General features: G+C 45.4%; 1 protein-coding gene across 1 annotated transcript in view; it reads right to left on the bottom strand.

Annotated features, from left to right (window-relative positions):
* Positions 1-13,027, bottom strand: part of LMNTD1 (lamin tail domain containing 1) — a 1,301,017-nt gene that overhangs the window by 116,721 nt on the left and 1,171,269 nt on the right. The window contains exon 16 of the mRNA XM_086938753.1: positions 2,269-2,354. Coding sequence (XP_086794879.1) covers positions 2,269-2,354 — 86 coding nt within the window. The remainder of the gene's footprint in view (positions 1-2,268; positions 2,355-13,027) is intronic.

Here is a 13,027-nt window from a genome sequence, read left to right as displayed (position 1 = left end):
AATCACACCTTCCTTTGCTATCAGGTAAAGAACAATCAGATTTTGTTAAGGTTCATAATATAACAGACAATACATGACTATTTTTTGACATTTTATCAAATACATCACACTACTCAGATTCGCTAGTGGCAATTACCTTAGATGGGGAAAAGGCCTTTGACAGAGTTTATTGGCCATTCCTCTTTCATACCCTTAAATGGTTTGGTTTTGGCCCAAAGATCATTTCTTAATCACTTGACTCTATTCCGAGCCCAAGGCTGCAATCTTTTGTAAAGGGCTTATGTCCTCTTATTCTACCCTAAAAAGAGCAGTACGTCAAGGCTGCCCTTTATCCCCCTTTCTTTTTAACTTAGCTTTGGAACCTTTTTTATCCACAATTTGTCAAAATCATTCCATAACAGTGTGTATATCCAATTCACATCAGATTAAATTAGCAGCATATGCTGATGACATACTAATGTTCATTTCTAAGCCACAGACTTAATTTACAGCGTTTTTGGAAGAGGTTCAAGCTTATGGACTAGTTTTGGGTTACAAATTGAATAATGAGAAATGTGAAATACTACCCTTGACCAAATATACCTTAAAGATAATATTAGATCTCTTACTTTGTATGGAATTTTAAACACATAAAGTATCTTGGATTACAGTTTTCTTCATCTATTAAAACATCCGTATCTCTAAATTTTGATAATTGCCTAGATAAACTAAAACACTCACTATGAAATGGCATCCTCTCCATCTTTCATGGTAGTGTCGTCTAGATACCATCAAAATGATGCTCACCCCTATTATTCTATACATGATATCTAATATACGAATTTATATACCAGCCAAACTTTTTCATAAGATCAACTCTATCCTTATATAATTTCTAAGGAACAACAAAAAAAGCAAGAATGTTGATACAGAAATTGATGCGGCCAAAATCAGAAGGTGGGTCAATTTTCCTTGTTTCTTTAATTATCATAGAGCTTTTAAATTAAGGCAGTTATTGAAAGGGGTATCTGATCAATCAATTGATTTCACATTATGGGTCGATCTTGTGGCCTCATTTATAGCACTGTTCTCATTATAGGAATACCTCTCATTCACTTGCAAACCACAGAATAATTCCACACCAATAATTAAATATTCCTGTAAGATATTAGATGTTCTCCTTCACCCGGTTCCTCATGACTTTTCATACCTTCCTTAAATCCACAATTTGGCATAATAAATGTATACTTGTCTACAATAAACCTATATATTGGAGAACATGGAAAAGTAAAGGTTTACTTTGGGTGCATCAATTATTTGAGCAGGGTATACTTCTTACATTCTCAGAGATACGCACCCGGTTTCACTTACCCATCTCCTTTCAACACAAATTTTCAGTCCTACGAAATGCTATTCTTGAAGCCTGCACTCAGTTTCAATTTATACCACCTTCATCTTCCCGGACGGGTTCCACGTGGCATAATTTTATGCGTATGAATCCTAAAGCTGCGGTTATTTATTCTCGTCTATCACAGCCTTCCATGGATAGAGATAAAACTAAAATGGAGCTTTCTTGGGAGACTGATTTGGGCATAGAATGGCCCATTTCTTTATGGAATAGAATATGGACAAAAATCAGGAAATCATCTAGGGCGGCAAACACTACACTGACTTTTTTTTTATTTATAATAGACTCCTTTACACTGCCACAGAGTTACATAGGGTACATAATGGAACTCCCAACACTTGCTAGGCATACTGTTTTGGAAATGCAGATTTACAACATATGTTATTTACATGCCCGTATGTATTTCAATTCTGGAACAGGCTTGGGCCCAAATCAATACTCTCTTTAATACTACAGTCCCCCTTTCCTTTACTAACATTATCTTGGGGAGCTTATCAGTTGATTGGAAGAAGAGACAGTCGCAAGTACAAATCATATATCTGTTACTGGCTGTTGCGTTCCAGCAGATAAAAAAGAATTGAAAGTATGCTTCCGAATTATCATATTTAGCTTGGTGGTATGCTGTTTGTCACAACCATAGATAAGACATGGCCCTTAAATATTCTATATCTCTCGCTAAAAAACTATGACAACTTTTCAGATAGAACGTGTCATTTTGTTATTTTTTTATCATTCATCTCTTACCCATGTAATATTTATTTATTTTTACGAAGCATTGTTATTTATTTATCCTTTTTTCAATAATCTTATCCTTGAAACTTAAAAAAAGAAAAACATGTATTCACTGAATAAAGTGCTTCTGCACTGCACCATCTGCTCACCCCGGCTGATCGAGTAGGTCCTCTACTGGTTCTGTCAACAAACACATCTGAGTTTTTACATCTTCGGCTTCCTGCAGAGAGGGAACCTGACAGAGAAAAGAAAAGGTCTTATTAACAATGCTTTTTTTGCTGACACTCAGTGTATCAACAAGCCTGACTTCTTGCAAAGTTCTTAGCTCTAATGCAAAAGGCAGCTGAAAATAACCCAGACTTTGACCATCCATTAGCTAGAGTGAGCACGAGCCTGGAATGACTCAGCCCCCATTTTATTCCAAAGGCAAATCAGAGAAGACTAAACAACCGTCTTCTACAGACATGGACGGGTGCTCATTGGCCAAATTACAGGCTGTTGGATTGTTGAATGTTTGTTAAAGCGCCACTGCTTGCTTCTCTTGGACTCCTTCCTCCCAGCATCTGCTTGTGTTAATTTACTGCGAAAGGAGGACCGAGCTTGCTGCCATGCGAGACATGGAAGAGTTGTGTATAGATAGGGATGTAAGGTTATTATGGCGGGCAGAAAATTCTGCCCCAAATTGCACGACCTGCCAACAATGATTCTACAGTTTGCAGTCTTCTAAGCAGTGTGTCAGAAATAAATCCAAATAAGCATTGGTAAAGCCAATATGTCTGGCTTAACGTGTAACACATGTAAACAGATGCATATACAATAACTGTTATCACAAATTTACTCATGAAGTGAAACATATTGGCTTTGCCAATGCTTATTTTATTATTATCACACAACGATGTTAAACACATAATGCTGTTGCATACAATGCTAGAATATTGAGTTGTTTGTGTTGATGGTTGTAATGGTGGTGATGGTAATGGTGTTGGTAATGGTAGTGGCTGTAATGGTAGTAGTGGTAATATTTGCTAAATGCAACAGAGCAGGTTCATCAGAGAGCTCATGCACAGACTCAGGCATTTAACCTTTTTAACATTTGTTAACACACAAAAAGACCAGCAAAGGCAGAAAGAGTCAGATTCACAGGTTCCTTGTAATCAGGGCCGACTCTAGGACGGTGCGATAAGTGCCACAATACTAGGGGCTGACTTAAGGGGGCGCTGTGTTGTCAAATAAGTTGCGAATTTGAACGCACCTGCTGCAGCGTTCCTTGCCTCCAGCCATGTTCAGGCAACAATAAAAATATCAAGATAACTATGGTGATTAATGTACCTTCTAGAGAGAGAGTGAGGTTTGTCTAGTGGAAGTTTTGACTCATCATAAAGTAGCGCAGAGGGTTAATATACCTGCTGCAAAAAAATTCTACCATGCAGATCGCAGTAGCGAATATAACGTAAATAGTTCAGTGGGTTACTGCTTTGGTTGGTGAGATCATTTTATTAGTTACGATTTATAAATGAATATCCTCATATAGAACAGTTAGCTATTAACTGTCATCAACGAGCTGTGTGTAAACTACAAGGTATAGGTTAGAATGTTATGATTTTTTCCCCAGTCTTTCATTATCCTAAGGTTGCAAAAAGGGTTCATTTGGGTAGAAGTCAATTCTTATTAGTAAAGATAACTCCAAACCATAGTGGTATGTTTTAAATTCGGAGTTTTTGCTACTCCAGATCAAACACTTTAATTATACTGCCTATCGGTATGGATGACATGTGACTCCTATACCTTGTAGTGCTCTTTCTTATGTAGCATTTCTTATACACTCATTTACACATTTGATTCATTGTCTCTGTATAACATGTGTGATATAAAGTGCTCTGCCACCCACCACTGGTATGAGTAGCTCTAAAAAATAAAATAAAAGAATGTGAGAGAGAGTGTTTATGTATACTTGATTGTCACCGTTAAAGGTTGGTGGTGAGGGAATTCATTGAGAAGGAGGTCATGGGGGATGCCAATAAACATTGTTGCACGGGGTGCCACCAATTCTAAAGGTGGCCCTGCTTGTAATCATCCTGCCTCCCCCATTAGAAGTTAGGATACATGCAAAAACAATCCTGCTTGTAACGCAGGCACCCTTGCACCACAGTTTAAGGGTGCCTGCATTGGAGATAGACAGGCTCAAGTGTGCTCGTGCAGGTAGAAGGCTGAAGAGTGCCATATCTTTGTAGCCATGATGCTTTTCAGCTTCTTTCTGCCCTGCATTGCATGAACTTTTAGTGGTCATGGCCCTGAATGTATATATGTTTGTCCATGTAAGGGGTATTGTTTACTCTAAGGGGCATGGATCTCACCCATTGCTGATCATTTCTTTCTTCATTGTTACTGTTCTTTGGGTAAAAAAACATTACAATGAAACTTTTAAAACACATGCCTTTACAACACATGCCATCACAACGCACGTTCCATCACAACGCAAGTGCCATCACAACGCAATGCCATTACAATGCATGCCTTTACAACAAATGTCATTGTATAGGCATGAACGGTAAAAGCATATTATTATTATTAAGATTGTAAAGCGCCTGGTTACTCCAATGAAGTGTCCCAGCAGTAGGACATCGTGGACCACGGCAAATGGCTCAACGCCCCCATTTACAACGAAATTTGTTGTAAAGGCATGCATTGTAAAGGTATATTCATGGTAAAAGTTTGCGTTGTTAAGGTAATGCATTGTAACACCACTTGCGTTGTTACAACAGCGTTGTAATTGCATGCATTGTGATGGCATGTGTTGTGCTGTCATATATTCAGTTCTTTGCTGCCTTCTAATTGGCCAGTGAATATCTGCTCCACTTCCTCTTCTTTTGTGTGGGGTATGGACAAATTACTGATTGATTTAGCTTGATTGGTGTCCTTCCAGTGTCCATTCACCACTGGCTCTGCTATTCAGGTACTATTTTCTTTATTTGCTTCCCTTCACCCACCTATTACCCATATTGCTTCTTCTCCTCCCACCCCATGCTCCATGTTGCTTCTTCCCCTTCCACCTCGGTGCTCCTGTTGTTTCTTCCCCTCCAACCCCATGCTCCTGTTGCTTCTTCCCTGCCCACTCCCATGCTCGTGTTTCTTCTTCCACTTTGACCCCCTCACTCCTGTTCTCTGTTGTTTCATCTCTCTTACCTAATCCCTCCCATTGTCTGCATTGCCTTCCCCCTCACCCGCCACAATTAAAAAACAAATTATAACATGGCCAGCGCTGGCCGCACCATCCTGCTTTTTTTTTTACCATCCCATTCCCTCCATTGTCCGTTCCCTAACAAAATTGTCCATCTTGCCCACCCCGACCCACCAGAAGAAAAAATAAAGTGCTATGATGCACCCAGCAGCGGCGCTTAATAGTGCTTTTTTTCTAACTTTACTTTTAACTATGTTGCACAGATATGCAGTTGTACAACATGGCTAAAAGGCATTGGCAGAGCCAGTGGCTCTCACATTGGCTTTTCCAATGCTTGTTGATATTGACATGTTGATATTGACATGTTCCATAAACTCACATGCAGGCAGGTAGGCATCCCAAACGAATAACTATGCACTGAAAAGCAAATTCACTTTTAGCTTAAAGCTCAGTGTCTTTAAAAAGAAAGTGAACTATTGATGAATAACTAAAGATTCATAAATCAAAATAAAAGGGCAGAAAAACAAAAACACCTTTTCATTTACATTAGAAAGTATGAGCCGGTTTATGAGCTATTTGGTGTATTGTGGCCTATGTCTAAACCCTTGTTGTGCACGGGTCGGAATTACGAGTTGAAAGTTATTTAAAGCATGCGATAATTGTTGGATGTGTTAAATACCTCAACCTTCTTTAAATCAGTGCAAACCTGCCAAAATGTAACTGGGAAATAAGCATACAGTACGGTATTATGAAGTTTTTGTTGAGTTAAACACTAAAATCTGTATGCTTTTCCCCACAAACTCCTAATAGGTGTTTTTTATCACACCCCTGTCATGTCCTACACAAATTATACTCGGACACTGACTGGTTATCTGTAAGCTCTTTATTAACGTCTGTATAGATCCCCGTCCCTACTCTATCTGACCCCTTCCTGTCTTGTCCCCACCTCTTCCCCTCAGCCCACCTAGCTCCGCCCACCCCAACTACTGGACTGTCAACTCTATTACATCTCCCCCTTTCTTAACAAAATAGCAGTGAAAGTGAAACTTAATCCATTTCTACAATCAGTCTCTTTGGAGGCCGCACTTGACGTCTGGGTCGAGCCGGTGTAGACACAATGTTCTCTACTACTGGTTCCCGCACCATGGGGGGTACAGAGTCGGGTGCGCCAGCCTCTGGGTCATCTTGATCCTCAGGTGTGGGAGCTGTTGGTGTGCAGTCATGTTTTTCAGGAGGGCATTTCTTAAAGTGAGATGCATTGCGGGTAACTCGCCTATTCTCTGATTCAGCGGTCACCATGGTGCCCTTTTGCTGCACAATTGTGAGAGGCTCGTCCTTGAAGCGACACTCAGTTTTCTGGCGCTGTTCTTGTTTGACGAAAACCCTGTCGCCTTCCTTGAGGGAGGGTGACCGTGCCCTCCGTTTGTGGTCAGCATGTCCCTTCATCTTCTCCTTGTGATACTGATCTGTTGCATCCATGTCTTTGAGCTGCTTATCTGAGAGGGGTTTCTTCAGTGCTCCTTCCCAGGTTGGGATCCGGTTTCTCATTGTCCTCCCAAGCATGAGAGTGGCAGGGCATATGCCCGTCGTGGAGTGAGGAGTGGTTCTGTAGGCACAGAGGACTTCATTCAGTGCCGACTGCAGATCCTTCTTCTCGGCGGTGGCCTGTTGGAAGGTTTTCTTGATGGTGGACATGAACCTTTCCACGGTGCCGTTGGCTTGCGGCCAGAGTGGGGTGACCCTGCGGTGCTGGAAATCCATTTGTTTCGCGAAGTCGCTGAATTCGTGCCCATTGAATGGGGGCCCATTGTCTGTTTTGATGATTTTGGGGACACCCCAGGTTGCGAAGACTTCCTCAAGTACTTTGAGGGTGCAGGTGGCACTAGTGGAGGGGATAAACTGAGCTACCGGGAACCGGGAGTACTCATCCACGATGACAACTATGTATTTCCCTGATTGTAGGGGCCCATAGAAATCCATTGCAACTTCTTGCCACACCCCGTCAGGTAGTGGGGTCATCTGAAGTGGTGCAGGCGGAGTATTGGGGCTGGTCAGTTGACAGGGGTGACAGTCTTTCAGAGTGTCCTCGACCATCTGGTCTAGAGCTGGAAACCAGACACGCTCTCTGAGTGCTCTCTTGGTGGACACGACCCCACGGTGACCCTCATGCGCTAGGTCGACAACTCCTTGTCTCAGGGTGGCTGGGATGACTATCCTGTGGTCTCTTAGAAGGAGGCCGTCCTCGGTTATTGAGAGTTCGTCAGAGACGTGTCGGAAGGCCTGGAGTTCTTTCTTGGTGTCGGGATTCTCTTCTTCGTCTTGTGGATGATGTCTCCACCTGTTGGATAGTATGCGTTTCATTACAATTTGTAGAATGGCGTCTTGGTTGGTTGCTTCCTTGATGGTGTGCATTGGAATGGCTGGTGGGCGAGCTTGACTTGACACGAAATGAATGTATTCCTCCGCTATGGAAGGAGTTGTCTCTGCAGAGTCCCGGGGGTGGCGGGACATGTAATCAGCAGGGTTCTCTCCTTTCCCCGGTTTGTGGACAATTGTGAACGTGTACTCCTGCAGGCGGAGGCCCCACCGCTCGATCCTGGGGGGCATCTTGCACTTCGGATTGCCATAGATCGTGACGAGCGCTTGGTGGTCGGTAATGAGCGTGAAGTGTTTCCCATAGATGAAGATGTGGAAATGCTCGCACGCCCACACGACCGCCAGGCTCTCCTTCTCAGGCTGGGAATACTTCCTTTCTGGATCGGTGAGGCTTCGACTGGCGTAGGCAATGATTCTCCGTTGTTCTGAGTCGTCGTCATACTGAGCCAGGATCGCCCCTAAGCCCACTGGACTGGCATCTACGGTGATCTCTGTTTTCCGTCTGGGATTGAAGTACGAAAGGCAATCAGATGATTCCACTGCATGTTTGATATCTCTGAAGGCGCGCTCGCATTCCGGGGTCCAGTCAAAAGGCTGGTTAGCCTTCGTGAGGAGCCTCAGTGGGTGACTAATTGTGGCATAGTCACGAATGTAACGAGCGCAATAACTCGCCATTCCGAGAAAGGAACGCAGATCGTTCACGTCGGTCGGGCTCTTGGTGTTGTTGAGCACAGCTACCTTGTCGGGATCGGGTTTCATGCCGCTCGATGAGAAAATGTGACCGAAGAATTTTAGTGTTGACTGATGGAATTCGCATTTGTCTTTATTGAGAGTTAAGTTTGCATCCATTAGAGCATGGCAGACACGGTCAAGGGCGATGTCGTGCTCTCGGAGGTCCGTACCATACACCAGAATGTCATCACTGTAGTTGAGGGAATTTGGAATGTGGTGGATGATCAAGCGTATTGCCTCTTGGAAGATTTCGGCAGCCGAGGAGACGCCAAAGCTGAGTCGTTTATAACGGAAGAGGCCAAGGTGCGTGGCAAAGGTGGTGATGGGACGAGAGCTGTCATCCAGCTTGAGCTGGTGGTAGCCCTTGTTGAGGTCCAGCTTGGAAAATACCGTAGCTCCATTGAGTGCCGTAATCATGTCGCTCAGGTGTGGACCGGGGTGTCTCTCCCTCTCGATTGCCGTGTTCGGCAGGCGCATGTCCACACAGAGACGGACCTTGTCTGGAGTCCCTTTTTTGGGGACGATAACCACCGGGGACACCCAGGGAGTGGGCCCTTCGGTGCGTTCGATGATGTCAGCGTCCAAGAGGTCCTGCAGTTCTTGAGCCACAGCGGATTGCAGATGAAAAGGCACTCGCCGCGGATGTTGAGCAACTGGCTTGACTCGTTCATTGACGTGCAGATGTACTTGCCGACCTTTCAGTTTGCCCAGGCCCTGGAACAGTGATGGAAATTTCAAGGCATAGTTAGAACTGTCGTTCACGTTGAATAGGATATGCACCAGGCGCAGGCGCTCAGCAGTGGGGAGGCTCAGTAGGCAGTCGGCATCGGGTCCCTTGATGACGTGGATGACTGCTGGGACAGTGATGCCGCCGTGCGTGAGGGTGGTGTCGAACTTGCCTAGGCACGGAAGTGGTTTTCTTGACATCCAGGTGTACACCCGGACAGGTGCAAAACGCAGATGAGGCTTGGGAACCATTCGCTCGTGTTCGGCAACAGAGATGTAGTTGAGGGATGCGCCACTGTCCATTACGAACTTTGCTGCATGGTTGCCCACCATGATGTCGAGCCGTGGGTAGCGCTTGAGCTGATCGTTGTCAGCGATATTGATGTATTCTGTGGTGTAGGAGGATCGCCTGGATGATGAAGATCTAGAGTCTCTGGAAGGAGAGCGACGATCCCATCTGGAACGTCTAGATTCGTGACTGGAGTGGGAAGACGCAGGGGACCGAGCAGGTTCATCCTGGACGGCTCTGACATGGTGCCGTTTGGTTTCAGGTCTCGAAGGTCTTTGTTGGCTGGCACGCCGATCATTGCTGCCGCGTTTCTCTCTGTGGTAATCACTGCACATAGCCTCAAAATGATTGGATCGTCCACATTTTCGGCAGCGTTGGCCCATCGCGGGACAAGAGTCAATGTGAGGGTAGTCGTACCCGCACCTGAAACACCGTCTCGTGCGTTCTGGCCGTCGATCTCTCCTCTCTGAATCCTTTGGTCGGTGATCCGTTCGACGTCTGGGTGAAAATCTGGATCTGCGTGACCTGTCACGCGGGTTGCCTCTGTATTCCTGTCTTCCATGTCGTCGGTCTGAGACACGGTTGGCATGTTCGCGGCTAGTGGTAGGCTTGACCTCGATATCCGCCGCATTTTCTTCGGCCTGGTCATACAGCCGGGAGTTCTCCTCAATTTCTGCAAGCTCTTGCGGTTTCCGCAGCAGTCGTCGTCTCAATGACTCCGAGTGGCACCCAGAGATTATCTGGGACTTGATGGCTGCATCCGGTGAGAAATGTGTAAAGTCGCAGTATTGAGACTGACGTCGCAGTCGATGTATGAAGGAGGTTAATGGCTCATCCTTGTCCTGGCGCTGTTGGTGGAACTTGTGTCGCTCGTAGTCAACATTTCTTTTGTGCAAGAAACGGTTGTTCAAGACATCTCTCACTTTGGCATAGGTGTCGCCGTCATCAGTTGGGATTTCTCGCACTATTTTGCTGATCTCACGCCCTCCTAAATTGCGAAGGGTTATTATCTTGTCTTTGTCCGTCTCGATTCTGGAGCCTTCAATATAGTCCTCAAAGTCCTCTAGCCATTCCTGCCATTTTAAGCCCATGCTACTTCCTGTGGTGATCGTTAAGGGTTCCGGCGCTCGCAGATGCGTGCCCTTGACTTCCTTTTGCGCGGGAGGGTTTTGGGCGTTTTGCGCGGGAGTGTTGGACATCTTGGCAGTGGTCCTTCCGGGCTTGCACTTGACTCTGGTCGCGGTCACCGACGTCCACTTTCACTACTGTTCGCTGCAGCTACCAATGCTTGTTTGTTCCACTTACTAGCGCTTGCTTGACGGTAGTTGCTGGGTTATCAGGACACAGTGCATCAACTTTGGTGGTGCCAGTGCTTGTTTTTGGTTTTCGCCTGACTTAAAGATGGCCGCCCTTCAATCAGGTAGGGATTGTCCTTCTAGCTGCCTGACCTTAAGATGGCTGCCCCCTCTGCAGCCCACGAGGTTCCTCTCTCTCCAGGCACACACACACTCAGTGCTGGGGAACTCACGTTTGTGCTGGGAAGGTCTCCACTCTTCCGGCGGGGTTTGGGGGTAAGTGCCGTCTGTTCTGCGAGGGTTGCTGGCCTCGCGCACCGCCTACCAATTGGCTGGTCTTTGCTGCTGCCGGCCGATTCAGCGCTGGCTCCTGTACTGTGCTGCGCGCACTTGGGGCCCTTCTCTCGCCTTCTCTCGCCTTCACGGCGTGGCAGGCTCACTTGGGCAGCGTCGGAGTGGGCTTCCGGCCCTCCTTCGGTCTCGACGCACTGCAGGCTCTTCCGCGCGTCCAGCGGGACCGGCGTTCCGGCGCTTCTCACTTGGCGCCTTTTGCAGCGTTTTCTGCGCTCTCCCTCAGCGCTCTTTCGTGACGCTTCGGCGCTCGTTCGCTGGGCTGTCGTGTCTCTTCTCGACCCTCTTCCGCTTGCGAGGGGAGATCAGGCCACTCCTGGGGGCTCGTTACTGGCGCCGCAGGGGCAAGGTTGCAGTGGAGCTCGCTCCACGCTGCAGGACGGGGCACTCGTGGGTGGGGGTCTGTCTTATCCCACCCTCGTCGCTAGCTGTCATGTCCTACACAAATTATACTCGGACACTGACTGGTTATCTGTAAGCTCTTTATTAACGTCTGTATAGATCCCCGTCCCTACTCTATCTGACCCCTTCCTGTCTTGTCGCCACCTCTTCCCCTCAGCCCACCTAGCTCCGCCCACCCCAACTACTGGACTGTCAACTCTATTACAACCCCAAAAAAAAGTAGCCCGTGGTATCGTTATGTATCATGTGCACTAAATAGCAGCTACACAAACTTGTAATCAGGCCTATGTCTCCTCGGCTGCCTCCCGCCAACGTGCAGTTTGAATTCTGTTGTGTGTTGTGTTGGGACATAAAGTGACTTGGTTCTCATTGATATACATTGCACATTTGGCTTTTTAAAATTATTGTGAATAATGTTTTAATAGACTTATTTGTGTTTACCCTGTCATTATTCAACGTTCACGATGTTATCAGAATGCCTTTTTTTAGCTTTCTGTGTGCTATGCAGGCCATTACTAGATAAAAGATAAACTACGGCTGACATTTGTCGTGTTACTGTTCGAACGTATTGACCGCCTTTGGTGAGACAGAAACTGCACACAAGAATTAATGACACCACTTGTGTAGTGTCGTTATGGGGCCTAAGGTACAACGGTGTGTGTTTAAGCTGTAAATCCAGCAAGATGCTATCATCACAGCACAGTAAAACAACTGAAAAAGCAATGGAGATAAGTGATTAGCAGTGTATCCTTGTTAGACAAAGACATACAAACAGCAGGCACTTTCTAAAGATAAAATAAACAAATCACCAATTAAGATGTTATCACCTCATAAAGAAATCAAATCAAAGAAAAAAAAACGGGGTCTCCCAATTGCAAGTTACAGGTAATGGCCGATCTGCAGTGCAACAAAAGTACTGTGTAAGCCCTATCACCAAAGCGTAATGGGATGGGAACACCTATAGAACAAATGCAATCATCCTCAAAATAACATAAACTTGACATTCGGCCAACCAGTGGCAAAGCATGCAAAACACATGCAGGCCAATAGCTGAAAGGGGCTGGTCCAAAGCTAATCCCATCCATTTGCATATACTGCTTTTTATTAAAGAAAGTATGACCTGGGGATGTTCACACAACATAAGCTATCCGTAGCCAGGGCTTTCAGATGAAATACAAACTCCAGTCAAGCCACTTATGTGTAAGACCAAGAAAAAGCTTTGAGCAAAGATCTGTCTTCCATGGAGGCAGATAAAACATGGAGCTAGGAAAAGTATAGCTAAGCTCTGGTGCTAAACGTGAGGCACCATATGCATTGTATTGTATTGTAATTGCATTTATATAGCTCTTACTACCTCTGACGTGACGTCGAAGCGCTTTTCCGGCGAGTAGCACACTACTCCGGAACCCAAAAAGGATTTGTGGCGAATTAGTCTAGTGAATATGAAAGTAATTTGAGTGGTGGATATGTTAGTCTGGTAATTTGATTGAGAAGGATAGTGGAGGAGTAGAAGAGTAAAAGGTTTGGTTTACATAGCGCTTGCTACCCCTGATGAGGTG

The sequence above is a fragment of the Lissotriton vulgaris genome, chromosome 1_1 (genome assembly GCF_964263255.1).
Source record: "Lissotriton vulgaris chromosome 1_1, aLisVul1.2, whole genome shotgun sequence".
Lineage (NCBI taxonomy): Eukaryota > Metazoa > Chordata > Amphibia > Caudata > Salamandridae > Lissotriton > Lissotriton vulgaris.
The sequence above is the reverse complement of the archived record's forward strand: the minus strand, read 5'-3'. Positions and strand labels throughout refer to the sequence as shown.